The sequence below is a fragment of the Cuculus canorus genome, chromosome 11 (genome assembly GCF_017976375.1).
Source record: "Cuculus canorus isolate bCucCan1 chromosome 11, bCucCan1.pri, whole genome shotgun sequence".
NCBI lineage: Eukaryota > Metazoa > Chordata > Aves > Cuculiformes > Cuculidae > Cuculus > Cuculus canorus.
In genome coordinates, this window is record NC_071411.1 from 9,888,377 (window position 1) to 9,914,546 (window position 26,170).

The window sequence follows — 26,170 nt, forward strand, 5'->3', positions numbered from 1 at the left end:
ATCATTCTTCTCTCTTTGCTATCTAGCCTGGTAAGAATAGAAGTTTGTCTTGTGATGGCTGAAAGGAGTTCCCACATAAGAACTGAAGTTCTATCATTCAATCTTCCTTGTTAAATTTATGAAGTTCTGGAGTGACTCCTATTGATACACTGGTGTCCGTATGTAACAGTAAATGTGGTCGCTCAAAACCTCAAAAACACCCCCCTCCACACTGTTTTGTACAACAGCCTATCTGAATTCATATCCTACACTCCTATTTTCCTCACTACTTTGGAGTGCTGACAGGCTTTAATAAAGCAGAAGATGGTGAGCCAAAGGCCAAGTGCCTGGAGGGTACAGGGGACACATCTCTCTGTCATGTTGGGAATCCACAAATAGCTTTATTCTCAGGCCAGCCCAGAACAAAACAAGTTTGCTGTGAAAAATGCAAGGGTCTTCTGCTTCCTTACTGTTTCTGGAAGGATCCAGCAGCTCTTCCTGCTTTCTCTGTGCTATCAACTGTTTGTGTTAACAAGCCTTCAGATAAAAGCCAAGATGAAGATTAACTCTACGAGTTTCTTAACTTGGCTTTGTTGTTAGAGGGGGTTTTGACCCATTTTTCAGCTCCCCTATCACAGTTAGTACCTACTTCAGTTTTACCAATTCAGCTGATACCAGAGACATTTCAGAAGTGTTTTAATATTCGTATCATTTAGCAAATCTGATTTGCAGCATCACTGCACAATATTTGAAATAATCAACCAGAAAGCTGCACCATGAGCCAAGGAAAGAAGAAAGCTCTTAAACCATATTTGCAAAAAAAACCAAAATGAAACTGCATCCACAAATAAAACTATTTTTCCAGCTCCACAGATATGCTAAAGATTGGCCAGAGCACAGTTAAGATGGATATAATTGGCTCCATGTTACATTTTCTCCAAAACTACCAATATTTTTTTTCCTTTGCCCTCAGTTCCCAGCATTTCCTTGCTTTGTCAGCTAAAACCATCACAATTTTCATGGTGAAAATTATTAGAAACATTACTGTAACTGAGATCCAGCAGATTCGCTGATAACTGACATTGAAATGACCAACCCCTACCACAAGCTGTCTGTTTTTTTACCTTTACAGCCTATCATACTTCATTTGCACTCACCCATGTTAAGCTGATCTTTATGAATCTTCTATTTTAACATTTATGTCAGTCTTAATATCTTTATTACACATTCCAACCATGAATCACTTTATGCTCCTGCTTTCATCCTGCTTTTCAGGCTCCTAAGGCTTCTCCCAAGCTCCTCTCTCCATATTTCTCTGAACTCCTTCTGAAGGGCTACTTCTATGGTCATTACACAAATAAGACACTCGTATGCATAAGTGCCCTTACAGAATGTAACACAGGGAAAGCTACTTATCCTCAGCTGTAGAACTTTCAGACAGATTATCAAAACAGAATTTTCAGAAAAATATTAGGACTATCAAAATAATCTTTAACCTTTGCAGAAACGCAGATGGAAATTTGAGGTAAGGTGAAGGAGAAAGACAGCACTAGATGGCGTTATTTGTTTGCTGATGTAACAACTCTAAAGAAGAAAGTATGTGACCCTGAATAGTTTGCCCTGGCAGACTTTGGAACAGGTTATCATTTAAGGAAGAATACAAGACCTAGAGCCAAAAATAATAAAGTTCAAGGTTAATCACAGGCTGACACGTAGGCTTATTTCATTAGTTTATCTCTTTTCATTGGTAAATACACTGATTATTCTAAATGACTCATTTGAAGGCTATCTGAATCCTTTCCAGAACCAGTTGAAATCCCTTATACTTCTGCACACATCTATAATGGGGAATAAAGCTAATGCTGAGCTGCAGGTACCTGTGGGGCTGGGTTTTGTGAGTTCGTTTAAAAGTAGCTCAAACTAGATAATTTATGTAATAAACTACACAAACTAGATGGACAAGGACCCAGCTTTCAGTCACCGAGTTAGCTTAATTACCAGGGGATTTGTAAATACAGACCTCATCAAGAAAACCATCTAATATCTCTCCCAGTTAAAAAAAAAATATATATATTAGACGTTCTCTTTTCCTGTCACAGAATTAATCCCCTAAATGAGATGGTGTCTTTGATGCCACTGACACAATTTTGTGCTATAATCCACCAGAAGCCAAATGAGATTTCAAAGTGAAGGGGGAAATGGATTAAAAAGGAATAAACAATTCTTAGAAGACTATGCGACCGGCCCAGCGTAAGGATGGGGGCACATACTTTGTGAAACCTGCAGAAGTATTACGAAAGGGAAGAGTCAAAAAGAGCACTGAAGTCGCATTACTTACCCTGAACTCTAATCGTCACTTCCACAACAGATCTACTGCTTGTGTTATATTTAATGTTTTCTAAGCATATTCCATGGAAACAGTCAGCCAATAAGCTGCCCCAGTGGTACAGGAGGAAAACTGTCAGCCAGGGATACTGCATAAATCTTTTCTTAAAATAAAATCACTGTTGTTAGGACCACTGTTTCTAGAATTCTGTCAGAGTTGTGTAGAGTACAGTCTACTCCCAGGGAAGAAAAAATATGGCTAAGCTGGTCTACAGAACAAAAAATGAGGCACAGGCAACTATGCTGTGTTGCTTATCCAGCTTATTGAGTAGAACTTTCTAAATAGTCTTAAAAAAAAAAAAGCACCACAAAAAAAAAAACCAACAATGTTTCCTGGTGATGTAGAGAAAAAACTTTGGATCTATAAATGCGTACAGTATTTTCTCCTTTGCAAATATGACATGAGCCTCAAGAGGGAGGCATAACCTAGTAGTGCACATTGATATTAGGGACAAAACAGGTCTTGGGTGCTTTCTAACCTGTTGACTAGAAGTTGATGCTCCCTATTTTCTTCCAAGGAGTCTGCTTTTGAGGCAGAAGAATAAGTAAGTAAAGCAGAGAGCTCCACAGAGGGGCTCCAGGAATGGTTCTACAACACTGTATCTCCCAGCAAAGCGATGCCCGAAGAGCAAAGAATTGGAATAGAACAATTACAACTTGACTGCATCCACAGCTTCTCTGTGTCTCACCACCCTCATCCTATAAAAATTCTTCATTGTATCTGACATAAATCTACCTTCTTTTAGTTTAAAATCACTACCACCTATCCTGTCACCACATCAACATGAGGCAGTTAGCACCTCATTCCTGATTTCAGTGGTTTAAAGTGTTTGATATATTAAAGGATCTTTGCATGCTGAAGCAGAAATTATCCAGTTCAGTATTTCTGGTGTACAATTATTTGTCCATCTCTAGACTTTAAAAGTATGTGTCCATCATGGAACACATGCCATTTCAATGCAAAATCATTCCTAAGTACCAACTATCCAGGAGAATTTTAAAATAAAACTTTATACCAGATTTAATTTGGCATCTCTTTCCATTTGAGTTGCAAGCCAAATGGAAAAAAAGAACGAAAATTTCAGTTTAACACCTTCAAGAACAGTAAGTTTCATAATTATCAGATTTAACTGGCATGTGTGGTTACCAGCGGGTTGGTATTCACTACACCTGGTTGTCCCAGCCCAAATATTGCATACAATGAATGCCAAGAATGTGACTTAGCCAAGACCCAAGGAATGATTTAACAACAAAAAAAACTCAAATCAGAAAGCAAAGTAAAAGCACATGTTTTTTTCTACCAACCCAGACCCAGTTTCTATTCACTTGGTAATAATGTTTCCAATAAATTAAGAACTTGAAACATCTTCCTCCTTGGATTTCAGCAAGAAAAGGGAATTGATTATTATCAAGCTGAAAAGGAAACCATCCCCTAAAACAATATTCCTTTATGAACTTGATAACAGTGTGACAAAGCACTCTTATGTGACTTAGAGCCATTCACAGAGTCACACAAATATTTGATTATGTACTCAAATATTATTTGGATGGGAGGGTGGCAGGGGAGGAGGAAAGGGAGGAGTGTGCTCCTGTGTCAGTGCCAAGTCATTCACCCAGACTTCCCTAACCAGATGCTATTTTGGAATCAGTCACCATTCCGGTATTACCTAAGTGCCCACAATTAAAATTTTTTTCTTGCTGCAGCTGAATATGCTTATTTCTTTGCGTCTTGTTCTTACTAATAATTTGAGATAATGAATGAAATATTTTTAAAAAAATCACATTGGGAAAAGGCAAATGCAGCCACCGTGGAATTCACTTTCAGCTGTAACCAACCTCCCTGGACTGAAGAGGATGCAGTGTCATTTTTATTTTCTAAAACCCTTAAGGAAAGTTGTCTTCTTCCACTAATTTGAGATGATTATTCACCTGCGAAATGAGGACTGATTAAACTGTAATCAAACAGAAATAACAACCAAGAGACCGTCAAAATAAGCAGCTAATATTCATCATGACTTTATCTGTTTAATTCTTTATAGATTAAGGAAATGGAAACTATCCAGTCACTTGAATTGCAACAGTTCCCCAATTTAAGAATGATCTAATGCTTTTTTTTTTCTTTTCCTGTAATGGTACGTCACTAGACTGGGCTTCACAAACCCAGGGAGTTCCTAAAGTAAGAAACAGACTAAAACCATGTAATCCTCTTCAGTTAATTGTTTCCAAAAAGACTGTAACAATTAAGATCCCCCAATTGTTTCAACACATCCATTCAACAAAGACATACTCACCGCTCTTTTTGTTGGGGGTGGGTGTTCATCCACAAATGCAGATTCTCCAAAGAGAGGCTTCAGCAAGTCACAGGGTGTCCTTCAGAGTCCTTCAGAACAACAACTGGACAGCTGCACATTTGTTCACCTGCTTGTGTTTTCTGTCTGCTTGAACACAGTTGCATTGTCAGCTTCCTTCAAGTTTTGGAATGACATGGACTCTTCTTGGGGTGCAGCCTTCCTTACAAGACTCCCGTGCACACTGGGGACTGTCAGCCTGAACTTTGCCTGGCAGAGACACCTCCTTTCTGACCATTCCCCCTGCTGACTTTCTGAACACACTCTGGAGTGCCTTAAGGCATATTACAGGTGCTTTTTCTTCTTCCTGTAATCGCCAGTCTGCTGTTCTCTCAAGTCACACTTATTATCTGTTCTTTGCATGACATTTACCTCGTCACACTCAGGCTTATTTTCAAGCTAGACAATGAGAACTACTATTAGTGGCTTAGCTATGCAGTCATGCTATTTTCTCTTCTACTTGCTTTTTTGCCTTTCCCAACCTGTCAAATGCATTTATTCACTTTATTAAAATTAAACATACAAGAAAAAATAGAATAAAGAGTCAATGAATTGATAACACCATCAATGAACAATACAGGATGATGTTCAGCCTCTACGTGTTAACAGCACCTTTGGGAGGTGCTATTCTCCAAATTAGTTTTACTTGCACTGTTCTATAGTTCTAACAACAATACTTTTCAAAAATTTATATTCTGTGCCCTTATTCTAGCGTTCATGCATTAAAAAAATGAAGAGTTTTCCAGCATTTTTGACAAAGAGCTACAGTGTTTTAAGGATAAAGGATACTATGCATTATGCATCTAAACAACAATAAATGTGAGTTGTATCCCAGTAGTTCTTGTAACTATTAATTTCAGGGTAAAATCTTTCTTTAGGGACACCTCAAAGGAAAGAAATCAGCTATTTAGCAGTGAATGAAGATGGAATAAATATGTTTGTACTAATAATTACAAAGGGTTAAGTGTGTGCAAAGAGACCTTGAACTGCTTCCCTGTGAGTGCAAACTTAACTAAATATGGTGGACTGTGGCACTTTTTTCTGTGCCATAAATCACGAAAAAGCAGGCTAAAAGGAAAGGCAGTTTTCCAGATTTTTATTCCAAAAGGTATTAGTAAATGGTAATGTATAAATTTGCCAAGTTGAGATTAAAACACACATTATACTGAACAGCCAAGTCATGTAACAGAGCATCGTTCTGGTAAGACTATGCAGTCTCTTATATATGTCACATCACACACATACATAACTCTATAAGACCACGTATATCACCTCAGAATATTTTGAAACTAACATGAAGGAAGGCAAAAAAATAACAATTTAATCTTGTCAATGCAGGAGAACAAAACCTTTAAAGCATTCTTGTGAAACAGAACTGTGTCTTAACTATGTTTCTCAATTAAAAAAACTCAATTTTTCCATTCAGCTCTGGGGTGTGTCCATGTGCATTTCTTCCTGGAGGAGATCAGAGGTATTTACCATGAATCTCCCAAAACATACCCATGAAAAACAATGAATATTAAATTTACAGCACCATAAAGTATCTAAATTCATTCTCATCTAGAATTAAGCAATTCTATTGACCAATCTGAATATACTCAGTATTTCTTATGTCAGTACCAATGTTTTCTTGGTTTGACTCTGGTAAATAAAAAAACCTGACACTGGCAAATATATACAGTATCCAAGGCACTTATAATTAGAGAATTTTAACAGTTTTTAGTGTAAAAATCAATTTGATAAATGTGTAGATAATTCTAATACTCAGGTCTTTAGCTACTAAATACATTTACTTGCTCATAATGGTACCTACAAATAAACTAGGTACTGTGCAAACACACAAGATACGAGGTCTCGCTCAGGGACCCTCATGTAAAGCTAAGAGAACTATACCATTACACAACTCCAATGCAAATGATAACAACATATAAACTCTTTCTTTTTTTCTTAACATTCCCTAAACTCCACAGGGAATTCTAGCCATTTCTGTCCATCAGGCCCCATTGCCTACGCCCTGGAACAGTAGTCACCTGTCTGTAAGCTGAGCTGCGTGTTCTGATACTCTTTTTGTTCATAAGAAACCTGTATTTCTTCGACTGCACAAGAGTAGAATGTACTAACAATGTTACAAATAATAAATAATCATAATAATAAAGGTGTCGATTTCTTGAGAGGGCTTTCACTTGATAAATATGACAGCATATAAGTTTCTATTTTTTTCTTTTAAGTGTGATCACTGAGACTGACCTCAAGGCTGCTAATGTGGGGAAAGCCAAGAGATATGCAAAAGGAATCCTCTCTGAGAATATATGGTGAGCATGGCACCACAAAAAGGTCCACTTACAGCTCTTCTCTCATCCATTCTTTAACCTATTGCCAAAATAAATACAACAAATCAACTTTCAAGTGACCTATAACAAAATCAAAGACATTTTAAATCTTGTCCCCAATCCCAAATATATAACAGTTACCATGCGAAACACAACACCTTAACAACACATAAAGGATTCTTATTAAAAAAATATCTTCCAAAAATACTCTTCTGAAGTATTAAACACCGCCTTAGAGCTCCCGACAGTGAAACACAAAGTTAGACTTTAAATCGTGTCATATGTATATACGTAGTGGAGCAGCTCATGAAGTAGGCCAACGTGGCTCAAAGTATTTACTTACAGCTACGTTCAGTGCAGTCCAAATTGAGATTGAGCTGTGTAGAATACATCTGAGAACGTGCATGAATATTCCCCTCTCTGGTAATACACTGTTTTTGAGCACGTGGACTAAGATTATATGGAATAGGACAGATTTATACAAAACCTGAAACCTATTGCAATCTCTCTGAAGATTTCTTTCTGCTTGTATACAGTGGGATAACAATAAAGGGTACTGAGAACTGCTGATCAGTGCTTCCCCTCTGACTTGTAGGACTGTGTTTTTTAACAAGATGTACATTATATGTAGATGCTTGCTGATATACAATGCAAAAAGATAGCAAATTACTTTGACACTTGTTTGTGTTTGCCATATCTTTTTATACTGCAGATGAAAAGGAAGAAGGTATTTCTGTTTACAGAATGCATTATGCCTTAATCTACTTTAGAACAGATATTTTCTTTTTCTTCTAAGTGTGATCACTTTTCTTCAGTCAGGGCTAATGTTTTGATCCAAATCTGCTATATAACCTCACATGAAAGGTACACTTTTTTCCATCTTTGTAATGAAGAGACAGTCCTTACTTCTTCCACTGAGCTGGCCACTGCTAATAAACTCATACGATTTATGATTCAAAAAGTTCAGAACTATTTAATTTGTTTTCTTCATATAGCAAAATATTTTCCATGAGCTTCTTTTTCTGATCATTTATCTTTATGTTCCAGGATGTCTCTCTGGCTAATGCTGAAAAACAAAAAAGTCCAAATACTGAGAAAAAAAATTCCATCTACTGTCTAAGGAATAAACAATAATCTTAAATTAAGAAAAGAAAGTTAAACTGGCTTAGGGAAAAAATCTGATAGAAAATCAGAAAACATTTTACAAATTTAATAGTAAAATCATAGCCAAAGGTAAAAGATTAACTGAAACGTGTTTAGAGGTAGGAAGAAGAACCTAAGCAATTCTGAACAAGAGTAAGTTGTCCCTACTATTACAATACTAGAGCACTTTTACAAAGACTCTGGTTATCACAACAGGAGCATGGGCAATTCTGCCAAAATAGCTTGAAGATCATATGCTTTTGAACGTTCTGTGTGCACCCTTCAGATTTATCTAGATTTACCTTGTGAAGAACAGGAAGACTCAAGGTCTGCATTTCTTTGTTGAAAGGTGCTCTGTGCGGTAGACGTTCTTTCCAAGATGTCATCACTTCTGGCGCACGCTGCATTTCTTTCCTGGAGTCCATTTGCTGGCTTTACCTGCTTGAGCCTGTAATCGGAGGCTGACATATTTTCTGACTTGTTACAGGCGTTGCTCGGTAGCTCATCTGTAGATCTTTCTGAAGGATTCCATATAAAACTGGTTGATTCATCTGATTCACAGGGCACCCTTGACATTTGTCCACAGTAAATGTCAGGTGACACAACTCCCGTTAAAGGTGTGCATGGATTGGCACTTGTCAGGATTGCTGGCTGCGCGCCGTCCTCTTTATTCTCCCCCACAGAAGGCGCATCCATGCTGAGACCAGTTGTCTCATCATCAGTTTCTTCTGGAGTGTTCATAGAGAACCCAGAAATTATGCTTCCACAGAAGTAATGCTCTCTTAACTTATTTTCAGCCATTTCCATAATTTCAAGCACCTGTTTTTAACAACAAAATCTGTGAATGCAAAATAATTCCTACAGTCCTGCTTACAGATAATTCTCCTATGCCAACATTACTTATAAATAAGTTGTAGCTTTAGATCTTTCTGTCAAGAAGACCAAAATCTTGGTCATGTATTTAAAATATTACCTCTGCTATATTAGAATTCTTCTTTCTCAAACAAAGGCAGATGGCTGAGGCAAAATCAATAGCAACCTCTTCCGGCAAGTGTCCTGCTTTCCTGTCTAGATATTTACAGCATATTTCCTTGGCAGCTAGCTTCTCGATTTTTTTTACTTTGGAGTATGAGCTTTCTTTTGCCATTTGAATTTCATCAGCAATCATATCTTTCTGTTGAAAGGAAAGAGATAACATTAGTGAAGGTAAAATTAATACAAACATTTATTTCTATCTGAATCACTGAGAATAGGTCTAGCTATATATCTGTTATTATTGCTCCTTAATGGCTGGTTTACAAACCTAAAAAGCTTTAAGCACTTCCATTCATGCAACTGACAAAAATGTTTGTTTTCACAGGAGAGAAAAGGCCAAAGCTTTTCACTGCAAACGTCTAATATCAAATTCATTAAAGCAGACTCAGCTCTTTGAGGCTTATGCCCCTTTATAGGAATGGAAAATAATTGACACTGATTAAAGCAGCATTCTTGCACAAGACTTTTCAAACATTTATTAAAGAAATCTGAAACCTAGGATCCTTTATTTTCTGAATCCATTTGAACACTTCTGAATTGACTGGAAACAGTAAGAATAGTATCGTTTTCCCTTCAAAGCTTCTACAAGATGACAAATCAGAGGGACCGTACCCTGCAGAAGGAACATAGGTGGAGTCAGTTCTCATGAGGATGGTGTTAATGGCATTCAGTGAGCCTGGCCAGTTCTAGCTGCTTGTGAAAGCAGTTTGCATCATTCTAATCACAGCTCGGGCAAATTGGCCAGGATATAAATTCCAGACAGTAATGCAATACATAAATGCTTGATAAACATGATGATGAGCAACTGCAGTTACCACCTACCCAGGTTTCCCCATTCGATTTGGCTCGTAACACCTCTTACTGGCACATAAAAAACATGCAGAAGTATTTCAGCACAAAGCCTTGTCTCTTAAACAAACATGTACTTAAACAACAATTATTCTGGAGTATCTTCTAATATAATCAGGCCAGCACTCATGAGTATGGTACATGAAATGGGAATACATATTCTGCTTCTCTCTAAAGGCAGGTAGGCTACTGACATTAATGGAATCAAGATATGGCTTTTAAACATCCCTTCTTTAGGATGTGTAGAGCAGACTGCAAATAACCAAATGTATTTATATAAAACAAGAATTTGTTTTATGACAGCAACATCATTCACTTCTACTGGTATCAATTATTTCTGCTTTTTCTTACCAGATAAATAGGGTGTCTTCCTTCATCCAGTGCCTTAATCCCTGTCAGTATTTCTGCTAAGACCTAGAAAGTATATTTGAAAGATAAAACAATTTGTTCTGAATTCATTCTATTATTAAAAATAAGTTTTGTAACTGAAGAAATATTGAACTGCCATCAATTTTGAAATTACATTTTTACTTCAGATGGCTTAATAATGCCAGCTATGGACAATCTTTGCTATGCTTTAGATTTAGCTCCAGAGCCAAGTCCAAATTTTATAGTTGAAACAAACGATGAGAAAGAGAAACTTCCTATTTAAATGGGAACACTTGAAGACAGGTGACATCATAGACTGTAAATTGTTTTAGTTGGAATTCCAAATTAACAGCTGACGTTTGTAGCAGTTCATGTGGCAAATCTGCAACCATTCTGAGAACCTAACTGCAGTCTTTCTGCTAGTTCTTTTTAAAAACATCACCAGTAGCAATTTCTTGCAATAAGAAATGATTTTGTTTCCATTGTTCAAAAGATTCACCTCGTTTTGCCACAGCCTGAAGAATATTTGGAGTGTGAACATAATTTAAAATAGCATTTCAACAACAATTATAACATGAAATTGCCAGCAAAACAACTATACGAGGCACATGCTTTTATATCTGATTTCCTATCTAGAAGCACCAAAGAATGTGACAGAACATGGAAAAAAGGCAACATACCACACCACAGCCAAATATATCGACTTTTTCTGTTAATCGCCCATGCCTCACAAAATCTTCTGGTAAATAAGTAAGAGAAGCTTGCAGGACTTTGGTTTTCATAACAGCATATTCTGATTTTTTATCAACAGAATACAATCGCAGACCTGAATGTCCAAGCTTTGGTGTAAAGTTTTCATCCAACAAGACATTTGAACTGTGATAAAGAAAGACAATTAACAATATTGGTCAAGTAATAGCTTTAACTTGAGGTAAAGAACTAAACTTTTACACTTTTAAAGTTAAGTGTTGAAAACTTTCTGCACTTGGCCTGCTACATGTGACGAAAGGATAAAGAATCATAGAAAGGGAGAGAGGGAAGAACAAGCCTTCCAAAAATTACTTCAAAAGAATATACTTCCACCATTTAGAAAAGAGAGGCAGATTAAACATAAACCAGTAAACACCCTATAGAACAAGAGACAGCAGAAAGATACTGCAAATGGGTTTCAAATGGCATAAGCTTTCAGCTGTTACTGTTAAAGAAATTCTGGAATTAACAGGTGACCAAGGAAGTGCTGATAAGCTAAATCCCACACCTTTTGATATTCCCATGAAGGATTCCAGAGTTATGTAAATACTCTACAGCTCGGAGGAGTCCTATAGAAATGCTAATTCGCATCTCCCAGGTCAGCAGCGCAGAATCATCCTGCAAGGAAGCGTGGAAAAAAAAAGTGGTATTTTAGAGAATAAGAAACTGTAAGACATTGGTAGTTTTAAAAACCAAAGACTGTTATAGTCCAAATCAAAACTCCTGCTGACCTAAACCAAAAGTTTTGTCCAAGGCAGAACCTGGTGATTTCAAGGCCAAGGAATACTCCAATGTACTGTGCTGCACATTTCACCTGCCACAGGACAAGGTGAGATAAGGATGCAGCAAAGATCATGTTTGTCCAAAGCATCAAGTACTGTACATTCTTGAGGCATAGTGCTCGTTTTGATGCATTGCTTTTCTGATGTTTCTCTGCCCTAAGATATCCTCTGCTTTTTCAGTAGGTGTGGACATCTCTACTGTTCCCTTTTAAACCCTTCTAAAACTTTCATAGCACTTATACCAATGAATACGATGATGGATTCCACAGGAAGATATTCCGAAATCCACTAAAATATTACAATATGAATAGACACATTTTGTGGATTACTTATTATCTGAAAAGTCTAAAGGCAGCACAGTAGAAACTTCCTGTTGCCCTGATACACTTCGCAACAGAAAAACTGCAAAAGAGCCGCAGCCCTTCTAGTACTTCCAGTTAAGATATTTGGGCACTTTTTTTTTTGGCTGTTCCTAGGAAGTCAAAGAGATATAACCACTTTGCATAAAATAACAGGACAGGACTTGTAATCACAAATAGATAATAGACCCAGATTGTTTGCTTACTTGACAGTGAAGTTTGTTTTGTAGTGATCCATTAGGCAGGTATGGATATATCAGACAGTGCAATCCAGTTTCTACTGAGAAACCCAGCAGCTGCAAAATGTTGACATGACAACACCTGTAGGCATAGATCAACAATGATTTGCAAGTGAAATAAGAGCAACGCAGAAAAACACATTCTTGAGCTGTAATAAATTTCTAAGTCCAAGACAACCGGGAATTGTGTGCTGCAGCTGGAAGCACGGAATGGCCCAGGATTGCAGATAACCTAGCAGCAAAGAGAGAGATCACTATAGCGCAGCCTAGTTCTGAGCAGATAGGAGGGATACAAAGCTCTAGAAGGCACAGCTTCCCCACCATCTCAAGGACTGGCAGAGCAGCTGTATCTGCTCAGCAGGGACCTGCAGCACCCCTGGGAGGCACCCTGCTCCCCAGGGCTCCTGCAAAGGCTGCGCATTGCCCCCTTGTCCCCAGAACAGCACAGTACCTTGGAGACAGATACACTGGGCTTAAACGAAATACATGGACGACAGGCCAAGTGCAGGATATGCACATACTGCATTTGTAAGCCAACCACTCACCGAAAGCAAATCTGTACTTCGGTATGAAAGAATCTTTGTGTGGAATCGGGGCTTGTGCATTCCATCTGAAAAATGAAAATATGCAATGGAAGGTCAGTAATTATTAAGGTGTTGTGTTTGTACAGATCTTTTAGTCTCTAGATGACAGCCTACTTAAGAAAACAGGCAGGTATCACTGATGGCAACTTTGTGTCCAAGGTAGCAATTAATTGAAAATCAGAACACCAGTGTAAAGATATCTCTGATCCAATCATTGACGCAGGCAGCTATACAGCAGGCTACTCACATGGACAGAGTTAATAAAACTTTCCACAGGAGTAAAGCATCTCTCCTATGTTTGCTGAACCTTGTCTGGCTTACCTTACATAATTTCCATTTTTACCTCTCCTCCTGTGCAGCCATTCTGGTTCCCTGCCCTTGCAATAATAAACAACAACTGCTAATGTTCAAGAGATACAATAATATATGCAAAGAAAAAAGAGAAGGTGGAGTACTTGCCTCTTTCAGTCTTTTGATGACATATACGATGTTGTTCCTCTGACCTTTGTAGACCTCTGCAAAAGTACCTTCACAAATTCTGTTCTTGTCACTGAAACCACCTGTGGCGTTAGTAACTTCCCTCTGGGTCCACAAAAGACTCCCACTGGGGAGATCAGTGATTGTCTCCTGCTGAGGAGCGGAAGAGCTGCAAGGCTACACATTTGTAGAAGAAACAAATTTATCTCACGTAAATTCACATGCTTTTTCCTCTTTGAGGTATTATATTTTCTTTTCCACCATTTAAGCAATCGCTGTGATTGTTCAAAGCAACTGAGAAAAGTGTTGTGTAAATAGGGTTTTCCCTTTGTAATACCTGTCTTGATGTGTTCTGCTCATGCAAAAATTTTGCACAGTAGAAGAAACTTGAAAACAGTTACCAATCTGCATTTCCACCTTTCCCAGAAGATACTTAGTTTTGTTTAAAAGGCCACATACTTATTCAAAGTTATGTTAGTTTAAGTTACAAAAAACCCAATTATTATTTATGGCTGGGGCATATATTAGGAAATAACTGGATCAGAAAGCAGGTTCCCTCATAATGTATTTTGTTGCGGTAAGAACTTCTCATCTACTTCTGAAGCATCTGGCATCAATTGCACAACAATTTCTTGCTTCCAGTCTGGCAAGTTATCACAGTTCCACTATAGCCTAATCATACAGCTTTCACAACCTTAATGTGGTACAGCCTTGAGAAAATAAACCATTAACTCCTTCTCAAGAAACTCTGAAATAACTGCATTCTTTGTAGCAATCTTCTCTTCTGGTACTCTGGAAACAGAGTTCAAGAGTTTGGAAAAGTCTTAAAACACAATCTTCTTTAAAAAAACCACAAACAAAATAAGCCAAAGAAAACAGACTAAGACAGAACCACTATGGGACCAGAGTATACCCAAGAATCTGTGGAACACTCTGAGAACTCACAGGACAGATCTAGCTAGATGACCTTAGACAAGAGAGCTATATGGAGGAAGGAACAGGAGACCGTGCGCAGAAATCATTAGGAACATGAGAAAAAATTCTCAAAATGAAATGGCTAGGAACTGGAGCACAGGTTCAGAGAGGTGATGGAACTCCAATCTTGGAGATTTTCAATCATCAGCTGCACAAGGCTCTGCACAACCTGACTTCACTTTGATACTTAGCCCAGTTTTGAGCAGAAACCACATTTTAAATATAAAACTAACCTAAACTAAGTATGCCATTCTGACTAGTCAGTGGTGTATATTGTACTGTCCTATGATCACATCAGAAATGTTAAGTCCTCTGTAAAATCTATATTGGAAATTCCTTCCAGTAATTGCTATTTGTGAGCATGTTATCCATGTTCAGCTAGGCAGTACGCAAAACTGTTAAGCTTCCCTCACTGGTCCTTCAGTGGCAAAAAAGGTGATGCAAACCATTAAGTAATCTAACTGAAGCATTAGTGTTACATACAGTCCAAACAAATTGTAATCAAGCTCCAATTTCTCACTAGATCTGTATTTCATACAAGTAGAGGGATAAACTTTAATTGACAGAAAATGTCATAGAAGCAATTTTCATTGTTATAATCAATAAGTACTAAAGGAATTTACCTTTACACTTGACGACACAGGGGGATTTGACTGTAAAGATTTCAAAAGGTCTCTTGGGGGAGGTGGTGGAAAAGGGAGAGAACACAAGGCTCCTTCAGAAACAGCACCTGAAATGGAAATAACACCAAAAATACACTTCGTTTATGTAATAAAACAGCCAGTGACCAACTATGAAGGCCTGGGATATTTTATTGAATTTCCTAACCAGGGATAATCCGTGACAAGCTGTCAAAATGTGAAATACTGTGTGAAGATGGGGAGCTATTTTCCTGGTTCCTCTTTGCAAGATGACTATGCAGGTCTCTCAAAGTCCTGGCTTGGGGAAATAGAGCTCCTTATGTCTATGTGGTAGGTCACGGTGTATTGTGGTGGTGCTGCTCCCTCCCTTTCCCAAGCAGTGGGGCCTGCTGGCACGTGGACGGCTCTCTTCTGGCCTAGATTTATTTTGCATGGAGAGAGGGACATGGGGCAGGAAATGTATGCACTGATCTAGTCTTAGTATGGAGCCACAACAGGACCAGAGTGTTCACAGAGACCTGGGAAACCTCTTGAGATCCCACAGGATAGATACAGCCCAGAGAGCTACAGGAGAGAGGAACAGAAGGCTGTGTGCTAAAGTTAGGAATAAACAGCTCAGGAGAAAACAGTGCTAAGAAAAAGGTGAATACTCAAATGCGACCATTTTGAAGAGCAATACATTCATTGCACTATGCTGAAAGCGAACGAGAAGCAGACTTGTCTATACAGTCATTTAAATGTTATAGCAAATTCAGAATCTATTAGTTTACTTACTATCTGCTGGTGATACTCCCGAATGTGAAGAGTCTGGTAATGGCAACAGACTTATCTCATTTTCTCTCTCTCTTTTTTTGTTTTCTGTAGGAGTTAAAGATATATACTCCTGTTTAGGTGGCTCCACCAGCAGTTCTTTTTCAGAGCTGGTAATATTAGAGGCTGACGTCCCTTCAAAAAAAGAAGAAAGGAAAAATGAATATTACCAGGGAAAGTACAGTCTGACTCTAATCAGTTACTAGAAAATACTCCTAAGTCAGGGAAACTGACTGTAAATTAACACAAACATTAAAATGAACATTGAAGCAATTAGTTATTAAACCGCTGGAATACTACCAGTATTTTAATTCCAAACATATTTACAACATTAACTACTACTGAAAATTAGTAAGAAGTGATAGCTTCAAACAAATACCAATGCAAGAGATATATAGTCTGTTACAGTAAGGAATTAGCAATAACAGTACAATTTATTTTATTATTTTCTATGCAACATCCTTCAGCCAATGATCTCAAACCATAAATATCTCCAGCCTAAAGAAGGCATCTATTTCTTTGTTAATTGTCAAGGGACTGAGAGGAAGTTTGACAGAATTGTACTGGTTTTAGTTAGTTAAATATTTAAGGACTATTTTCAATTGCGCAGTTTTAATGTCATGATCACGTTCATTCCCAGAAAACACTTTCTTATCTAGAACTGTTTGCAATAATGAATCATAATTTTACTTATGAACAGTAAGGAACAAACTGGAGACAATTGAGGGAAAACATAAATATGGTCAAAGGTCAAGACTCAATGATATATAAGGAAAAATTAAAGGCCAAATTATTGATTCACTACAGCTCTAAAACATCCTTTGTTGTTTACAGCATGGCAAGATATCAGAATCAGGCCTGAAAAAGCAATGTGAAACCTGGTTAAAAGAAGTACAAAGATGGTTTCACTGTAAAGGGACTTGGAGAGTGTGTACATCTTAGTGGGAATTGTTAAAATTAGATAAGGCTATAGTTAGGATCGGGGCGAGGGGGTGGAAATAAAGTAAAAAGAAATCAAGATACTGTGATACACTGTCAAAATCTCCTGAACAAGCAAATGAATTCTTATCCACGAGTATGTTTAAAACTGAGGTTGAAAAAGAGCTTAGAAATAGACAGTGTGCACGAGAGATGGCATAAAGGCTTTCTACTGCCCGATAATCGCATTTTCCTGATTTTAGTTCTAAACTTTCATTTCTACCTGGCACCTTTTATCAGCAGTACATTTAGCATTTTCTTAAAAATAAAGATTAATGTTTTATTTTGATATGAAAGAAAAAAGCACAAGTACTAATACAAGGGGGTTTTGCCACACTGTTTTATCAGCTTTGTATCTTAAGCACAATGGTGACCTTGGAATCAAGAGCCGAAGGCCTTCGTTTGCTTTTGAAATCAGATAATAGCTTTATGCTTATTGGGGTTTTTTTGGACAAACAAAGCACTGAGACTATCTGAAAAAAGCAGGAAGCGCTATGTCTCATTTGTAATCCGTGCATCTTCCAACACACCAAAATTCAATAGAACACTTTAACAGAAGACAAGCTATGACAGTTCCGGTGTACTACAGTTTGAAGTACAGTTTGTACTTTCTACTACAGTAGAAGTATATGAAGAACAATAATGGTAGAAATGAGCATGTTCATGTCAGGCAAGTTTTTTCCTTTGACCTCTGTTTGGGGTTTGTACCCACTTTCTTCAATGTCACCTATGAATGCAGGTTTGAATGAAATTAGGTCTTCAAACTAAAACTGAGAAAAATCAAGTATGTTTATGTGTCAGAATGCTATGAAATCCCAAATTTTACACGTTTTTGAAATTAACTATCAAACACTTTGCAGCCCCTTCATCAAAACCAACAGACTGCATTCTGCAGTTGTTGGCTTTTCCCTTCCTCACTTTAACCTAGCAGACTCTAAAATTAGAATCACTTCCCTCTTTCAACCGATATTTTCAAGGGTTTTCATGAATTTCACAACTTCCTGTGCACCACACAAACAGGTCATCACTGAAACTAAAGAACTGACATAAGAAAATAATAATTACTATTATTATGGACATCCAGAAGTGGGGCTAGAGTAATGCAAGAAATTGTTGAAGGGAGCGAGAAATCTCCTGGAAGTAATCTGCCAGCAAAATGTCTACCTTTGTGTTGTGTCTGATTCCTCTAAGTCAGAATGAATAGAACTATGGTGATCTAAGGACCATTTCTAAGGTGCCCAGTAGAATAAGCAATGTATTCTTCATATCTGCCCACGAGGAAAATGAGCCTTACTCATCTGAGTAAGAATATTCAGATACAGATTAAAAAAAAAGCAGAAATTGAGGACATAGACTTCAAAGATTTGTCTAAACCTAAAAAGACACTCCCAGAAATCACTTCTGCTTATGACTGAGCACACAGCGGAATGCCCATGTTGAGTTAATTGCAGGAAAAAATCGACTACTTCCACATGTCAGAACATCAAAATAATCCAGACTTTCTGTCACTTAAAATTAATATGAAGTTTTGCTATAGACTCCAGTATAAAACCCAACTAATAAGAAGTTTTTTTAAAAGATAATTTCATTGTAGTTTTGCAATTTAATCTATTTGAATTGATCTGGAATAAAAATTAATATTGAACATCCAGAAACATAGCTAAAATTGATCACTTTACAGGATTTGCCTCTTCCATCCTCTTTTAAATCCTCTTTATCTAACTTTCATATTGCTTTACAGATTTCAGAGTCAAAATCAAGATTAGTTCTAACTCCTTATGAAGCCCTTCTCAGAACAGTCCAATACTATAGTTTACCCATTTTCACAAAGAGTATTGAAAAAACAAAGGTCGGTTAGATCTATTACATCAGTTCAGTGTCTTAAGAACTGAATTGAGTAACATGTCCATTTCTTGCCACGATCTCTTAATATTTACTTTCCCTACTTACTGTCTAACCCACAGAAATCACCATAAAGACCCCTGCTTACTTGCATTAGCCAAATACAATTTTTAGAAACTATGCTTCTCCTTAGCAATCACGACGTGTTTTCTTCCAGCCTGGAGGAAGTTGATTTGGTTTTATTTTTAACAGGGGGAAACCCTCATTTTTTGCAGCCTGTGGCAAGTGAAGCCCAAAAAGTCTCAGAAATGTTTTTCAGAAAGCTCAAAAAAAGAGGGTAAAACACAGAAGCACAGGAAAAAGCAGGTAATGCCCTTTTGTACCAGACGCTGAAGTCAGGTGCATACGGCGCAAGCTACAGCAATATTGACACACCATTTAAAAGCAAACCAGTCAGACAAACAGAAGGGCGATGAACGTTTTTGTGCAGTGAGGATGACTGGTTTTGTCTGTGTTGTATCTTTATTTTTAATGGCGATGTTGCTGGAAGTCGCTCTTGGATTGGAAGCCTGATCCTTTCCATTTTACATCACCAGAGATAAATCTTACTCAGTCCTTGTGCAAGCAATCTTATTAGGGGCTTTAAAATGCTGCCTCTCAGGGTACGATCCAGTGCCATATCCCGGCCTTTTCACACAGACCCAGGCCTAATGACCAGAGATTCACTGCGCAGGCTCTGGGTTTCCACGGGGGCAGTTGACTGAATGTGCTGTACATCAGCTTGAACCCAGCAATGTTGTGGTTTGCAAGCAACAGCTCTCTGAAGTTAAATATACAAAGCTTATCTTGGATTGATTCGCCACCGCAACATGTTGAACTAATCTCAGTTTGAAATCTACTCATGGTCTTGTTTAAGCCTGAATGACAAGAGAAAATCCCCTTCCTTGGGGTAAAAGCAGCAGCATCTCAGTTGTTATACCAAATAGTTTTTCTAAGGCCTTTGAAGTCATCTTTTGCAAAATTAGCAAAATTAGCCTATGCGGGAAAGAAAAGGCATCACACCTAATAGAACAAAAATAGCCTTTTCCATGACAGCTAAAAACTATGTTGAAAATTATTGGTGCTACTATGCAGTAGTAAAAATATTCAGCAATTTTTCAATTTCAGGTTTTATATTTCTCAGGAGGAGAATGCAGTGTTTTTTGTTAAATCACAACGTATAAAGTGGGATTACAGAAATGCCAATGAACTCCATAGAAGAATATGCTGAAATAAGTCAGCTGTAAACAAAAGTTGGATCCCAGAATGCACTCTGGCAGGGAAAGAAAGAAGGTGAGGACTGTAATTAATTAGAGTTTAAGGTGCGGTAGGTTATAATGTGTTAGACTAAGAGCACCCAGAAACTCTCTTTACAGACTTGGAATCAACTATGTTAAATACTATGTTAAAAAGGCACAGAGCAGAAGTGTCATCGCATATTGGAAGCAACCCTCTACTCCAGACTATCCATAAAAATACCATTATCAGGGAGCCAGGCTTATTGCATTGGTGATATCTAGATCAGATTAATTCAATATATAGATTAAAAAAAAGCCAAACAACCAGAAAAAAACAATAAGATTTTGCTTTCAATCCTGTCCACTCAAACTGAACCCTCAAAGTGACAGTTACTGTGACTAAGTGAACAATTGGATTACTGATACACAGGTTAGAACAGATTTGAGTTCACTTTCCCGCAGTTTGCTTTGCTTTGCTGAGGAATGAGGATTAAGAACTGTTGTGGCCTCCTAAACCGAATACTGTGACTGAATTCAGGCAGAAAGTGGATCTACTGAATTAAAAGGCTGCATATGAGCGAAACCAAAATCAGTTATATTAACTGAGTAATGCCCTCATTAGGGTCTGTGGTTATTGTGTTTGATGTAAGAATTAGTTTGATGGCTGCTTATGCTGCAGTACTTCATAATTTAAAAAAAAAAAAAAAAAGACAGAAATTTAAAAGAAATTTAAATTAAAAGAAATTTAGAATACCATTGTTAGAGATTTTTTTCTGGCATACCAAAATGAAGGTTAAAAGTGATGCTAATGCCAGAAAATGACAGAAAACCAACAGTGCTACATGAAGAAATGCTATGGCAAGAAACCCATGACGCAGTATTGGACTTTCTATAAGAAACGCCTCCAGCTGCTGCGCAGCAAATGCCGGCTGCACCTCTGCCTGCTGGGAGCCCTGCCGGGGGGACCAGGCTGCTGTTTTGCAACAGCCGCTCACCACACAACTCAAAACCACCCCTGTCACTGGCAGTTGCCCTGACACAGACTCTGAAAAGCAGATGGTGCTCTCACAATTTCCATCAGAGGAAGCGTACGCTCTTGTAAGCTCTGAATGCCTCCCACATGCACCTGGATAGTACTTCCCTAAGCATTTCTGGCCATGTAAAAATCTGTAATTCTTCTTTCTAGTAATACTCTGGGGACAACTGGCAAAATTCATACAAACATCTGGTTTCCAAAAAGCAGATTTTGGGTGGGACTGTGTGTGAAAAGGCAAAAGCGGTCCACTCAACTTTTTGGGGCAGCTCAATGCAAGAAGACAATATGTTGTCCAGGGTTCAAAAGATTTAGTGTTAAGCTGGATTAAAGGACAATTTGACTTACGGAAATGGACAGCTGTAATTTAAACATAATTTTCAATGGAGAAAAACAGTAAGGAAAATTATATGTAAAAGAATTGTAATTTCTATAAGGCAATGTTTTTCCTTAACTAGGTACACTAAGTTCAAACGCTAATCATCCTACCTCAAAAAAAAGATGAAACTGAATAGAGCAAACTGGAGATACGTGAGAAGAATTACATGCAAAGAGTTAGAATCTAAGACTCCAGTTTCTTAATTTATGGAAGGATTGAGCAGAACATATGACAGGAATAGAAAAAATATGAAGTGGAGTAAAGAAATAGCAATGTAGGTAGGCAAAAAATCTCCTTTTCATAATCTTTTTCTTACAGTGCAGGCTGCATAGGAAACACAGATTATATTTATTTCAAGTAAGAGTTTATTTACAACTAGAGTATAACAACAAAATTTTACGGAGAAACAAGAACGTATGAAAAATTAAAACAGTCAAAATTAAGCTGTTTTGAAATGTTGTCTGATGCTTCAAAGTACCACCCCTGGCTCAGAGCACAACCAAGCTCTCTTTGGCACCTCTTGAAGCATGTAGGATGGCCACTATAGAGGTAGGATGATGAACTAGAGGGACTAGCGAATCCTCCTCCATGTCACCACAAATTTTATTTCAGAGAGTAGAAAATCAAAATCAGTGGAGAAGTTTTAGAATTCGAGCATAAGACTCCCAGAAAAACTTTCTTCAAATAACAAGCGAGAATTACTGGATTGGGACTGGGTGGTCTGAGAAGCAGCAGACTCCCTGTGGCAGGAAAGAGCAGCTACTCACAGTCCAGGATGACCTGCGCCGCTCGGTAGAGCTGCAGTCCTTGCAGTAGGTCCAGGAGCTGCTGCACTGTTGCCAGCCTCACTCCCCACCACCACATGAGCTCTCTCGTTATGCTGATCCCCGTCTTCTCCATGCACTTGATTTTCCGTAGCTCTGTTTGATCCGTTATCACGTAGGAGGCTAGTGGAAGACAACAGATATTTGCTTAAAAATTAGAAAAAAACATGCAAGTGCAAGCAGGGAAAGCTAAGGTATGAGATATGCTTTGCTTTTTCATTTCCACAGTTTTCAAGGAAGGATCACAATAAATTAGCTATTTTGACATAAAGAAAAATTCAGTTCATAAAGTAGGATATTACTTTAATTCCTTTGACTATTACTTTCCATTCCTTCGAAGAAAAGGAGTTACTGAATTACTTTCAATTCCTTTGAAAGAAAAAGTTGTCACACCTTTCAGCATATTTTCCCCATAATCTTCCTTCATATTCAGATTAAACTCCTTGTGTGATTCTCCCACAGTAGGTAACAGAAGCCAGCGGTGAGACTGCACTCCTGTTGACATGACTAAACACCAATACTATGGTAAACCAGATAGTAACTGAATCACCTGGGTGTTACCTACAAACAGATAAATCCATAGGTGGAATGTAGCTATTTTTAAGAACAAGAGACAGCATATTAAAGGTAACCTTACATAATCTGCCCTGCTTCCTGAACGTGCACTGTATACCGGTTACCTCTCTGTACTCTTCTCAGCTTGCTCATCAATGTATAATCCACCTCCCTTTCTTTGGCTCCTGCTAAATCTGATGCTCCTGCCCAAAGCGTAAGAGAGTTACAGCGCCAGGGGCTACAGGAGGGTACAGTAACAAGAATGGTGAAACAACAAACATGTCTAAGAATTTCCCTGTATTTGTGATGGAGTTATGTCACAGCTTCCCCATCCCTTGGCAGCAAAAGGCTTCGCTTGCCCTGGGGAGCCACCTGCCTGCTGCAGCCCGTGGGACAGGAGTCAGCAGCCCCAGCTCCTTGGGGCAGAGGGGCCGGGGAGAGAAGCCAGGATGCACAGTGCTGAAACAGTGGTTTGTGACACATGCTTACATTGTCACCCCATCCTGGGATTTTGTGTAAATTCAGCCCTGCTCATTTGTGTTATCCAGGGGCTGGTGGAGATACCCACCAAGGTGCCTGTTTGACTCGGCCCCTTCCAGCTGAGCAGCACCTGATGTGCTTATTGCTTAGTCTGAAGGAGAACGGCTTGGGGGTTGGAGGATGTGCCAGTGGAAACAAAGATTCCGAAGTTCACACCTCAGCTGACCTTAAAAGGACATCAGGCAGACAGATCGATCTGGAGATTGCAGAGATCCCACATCATGTCAGCAAGTTTAACTGCGGCGAGAGTTTACTCAGCAGGTAGAGTTCATCTTGAATGAAATTAAATCATGTTAAATAAAGGAAAGTAGGCCAACTAAGAAAAGATTCAGGCTAGAATTGCTTAAATTGGGCTACAGAAAAAAGAACAAAAACCTCAGGGATTACATTTTCTGTACTTATTAACTGGACACGGCCAAGACCCAGAAAGATACGGGCTGTAAGTATGAGGGAATACATGTGAAGTGAAGGAAGAAAGGGAAAAAAGAACAGCTAAGCACATGTAAAGGATGTTGTGAAAAGAAGCAAGCAAGTAGGAGATAAAAAGTGAACAAAGTGTGAAAGACAGCAGAGAGCAAGGGGAAGGGGCATGGCTGCCTGGGAGAAGCCAAGGGAACAGGGAAATCTGGAATTCCACCTGTTAATCAGACATTTCGCTTGATCCTGAAAACAGATTGGTACACAGGAATTCCCCGTCGACAGGATGTTTTTTCTGAGTGCTGGCAAACAGCTCAGCTGGAGGCCCTGCATGGGGACGGCTGCATCCCTTGCCTAACCCTCACGCCCTTTGACCACATGTCCAAAACGTGCGCCACTCCGCGTGTCCCACTGCCACGGGTATCGCCAGTGCTGCTGCCAGCCCACCTGCCCCACCATCCCCTTCTCACCAAATCGCATCCAGTCGTAGTCGCTCAGGCAGTCCATCTTCCGGCAAAAATCTTCCAGCACCCAGGCAGGCATGCTGTGAATGTACAGCACCGCGGAGGAGCCCCCCTTCATGGCCAGGGGTGGCTGCCGCAGGGTCATCGTGTTGCAGTCCCTCTCCAGAGAGCCCTTCGCCCCCACCGAGGCCATCAGCAGCGGCTACGCATAGCGCGAGCCCAAGGCACAGGCTGTGGTTACAGGCAGTGACGTTCAGCAGCCTCTGCCTCCTGACTGCTCTGGAGGGTGGATTTTCTCCAAAAGCTTCCTCTTCCCACAGGGGCTGGCCTTGACAGCCTGTCCCCACCCTGGCCGGACTTGCGCTTTGCTGGGAAAAGAGCCGACTGACACAGGCAGCGTTTCTTGGCAGGACCAAGCGGCTTCCTGCTCTGCTTGACGTCAGGCTCAGCCCCAAATGCAAATCAGATTTTCCTTCCCACGAGTGTATATTGCTGCAGCCCCGTTGCCAAATTACAGGTTGCACACGATGGAAGTGAAAGACGCTTTTCCGCGTGTCACGCACAGCTGGTATGGCCGACGAAGCGAGATGTGTGTGGGTCAGGAGCAGTGCCCAGGCATTGGACACATCACCAGGGCAGTCAGCTCTCAGTTCAGTCTCCCACACAGGCAGAGATACTTGTGTTTAAACCTAGATCCAGCCCCAAACACCTACACAAACCATGCTCCCCACCTTGTTGGGTGCTGTACAGCTGGGGATAAAGAATTTCAAAGATCTCACAAGATTCAAGAAACACATAACAGAGAGGACAGTAAAAACCATAGCCAGCAAATACTGAGCAGCAAACACGCTGCCGATCTGACTGTTGACAGGATTTTACCCTCATTACAGCACATTTCACTCACTATAATATGTAGTACAGTAGCAGTTCTCCTTGAGCCCTTCGACACTAAGTGTATGTCAGGACAATTTGTTATTTCTCTGGTGTTTTTCACCTTCAGCTGTTTCCACTGCACTGCAGTCAGCACTTGTGTTGAGCGAGAACTTCCTGTCCAGTCCTGACCTCTCTCGCCCAACTTACTGCTGCTCCTGTGACTGCCAACTGAGACAGTGCTGTGACTCTGACTGAAAACTACCTACATTTTTACTGTAGGCGTCATAAGTAAAGGACAGCTTTCACTCATTACTAATCTAGCTGAGTAACTCGTAGGAATCTCATTTTTCCAATGTTTCTGTCTCAGAGCAAGCTGGGTTTTTCTGGTTTTTGGTGTTTTTTTTTTTATTTTTACACTGACCTAAAGGAGCACTCCCAAACAGAACAAATACACTTTCTTGTATATGTTGATCATTTCTCCAGAAGTTAACCTATCTATAACACCTGGCTTTGTTGTTTATCTGTTTTAATGTATTTTATCAACACTCCTATTCTTTAATGACCAAAAATTCCTAGTATAGCATTTATGCACCTGCTTTAACAACTCTAAGTGAACATGCTCTTATGTCAATTACTTCCTTACATCTGTCAGCACCTTCCACTCTGACGAAATACTCAAACCATAGATTCATAGATTTGGCTGAAGAATGAAAACCAAATGATATGATAAATACTATGAGCTGTTGCATTCCAATGACAAACAGTATGTAATCAAATTGGTTTTTTTTTCCTAGAATGCCTCGAAGTAAAAAAAATAAAACACAGAGCTCGTCTAATGTTTTTATTAAGCTAGTCCATGGCAGGGTCCGGCCAGCATTTGATAATTTGACTGTTACGACTAGCCCAGTTAAGTGAATGTGCTCACAATCGCTG

The 26,170-nt window shown here is 39.0% G+C and overlaps 1 protein-coding gene across 4 annotated transcripts; it reads right to left on the reverse strand.

Moving 5' to 3' along the window:
• Positions 1-5,797: 5,797 nt before the first annotated feature.
• Positions 5,798-25,621, reverse strand: IRAK2 (interleukin 1 receptor associated kinase 2). Of its 4 annotated transcripts, none has more exons than XM_054076669.1 (14): positions 24,371-25,621; positions 22,332-22,511; positions 16,020-16,190; positions 15,228-15,334; positions 13,612-13,806; positions 13,114-13,178; positions 12,536-12,650; positions 11,697-11,806; positions 11,119-11,314; positions 10,421-10,483; positions 9,159-9,359; positions 8,488-9,004; positions 7,949-8,108; positions 5,798-7,082 (listed from the first exon to the last, which is right to left on the reverse strand). In XM_054076669.1, the coding sequence occupies exons 1-13, from the start codon at positions 24,555-24,557 to the stop codon at positions 7,990-7,992; spliced, it is 2,226 nt and encodes a 741-aa protein (XP_053932644.1). In that variant the 5' UTR covers positions 24,558-25,621; the 3' UTR covers positions 5,798-7,082; positions 7,949-7,989. The 4 variants fall into 4 exon arrangements, with proteins under 4 accessions (XP_053932644.1, XP_053932645.1, XP_053932646.1 ...); XM_054076670.1 differs by adding an exon at positions 23,650-23,755 and having other exon boundaries at positions 5,798-8,108; positions 24,371-24,497; XM_054076671.1 differs by adding an exon at positions 23,640-23,755 and having other exon boundaries at positions 5,798-8,108; positions 24,371-24,497.
• Between the last annotated feature and the right edge of the window lie 549 nt (positions 25,622-26,170).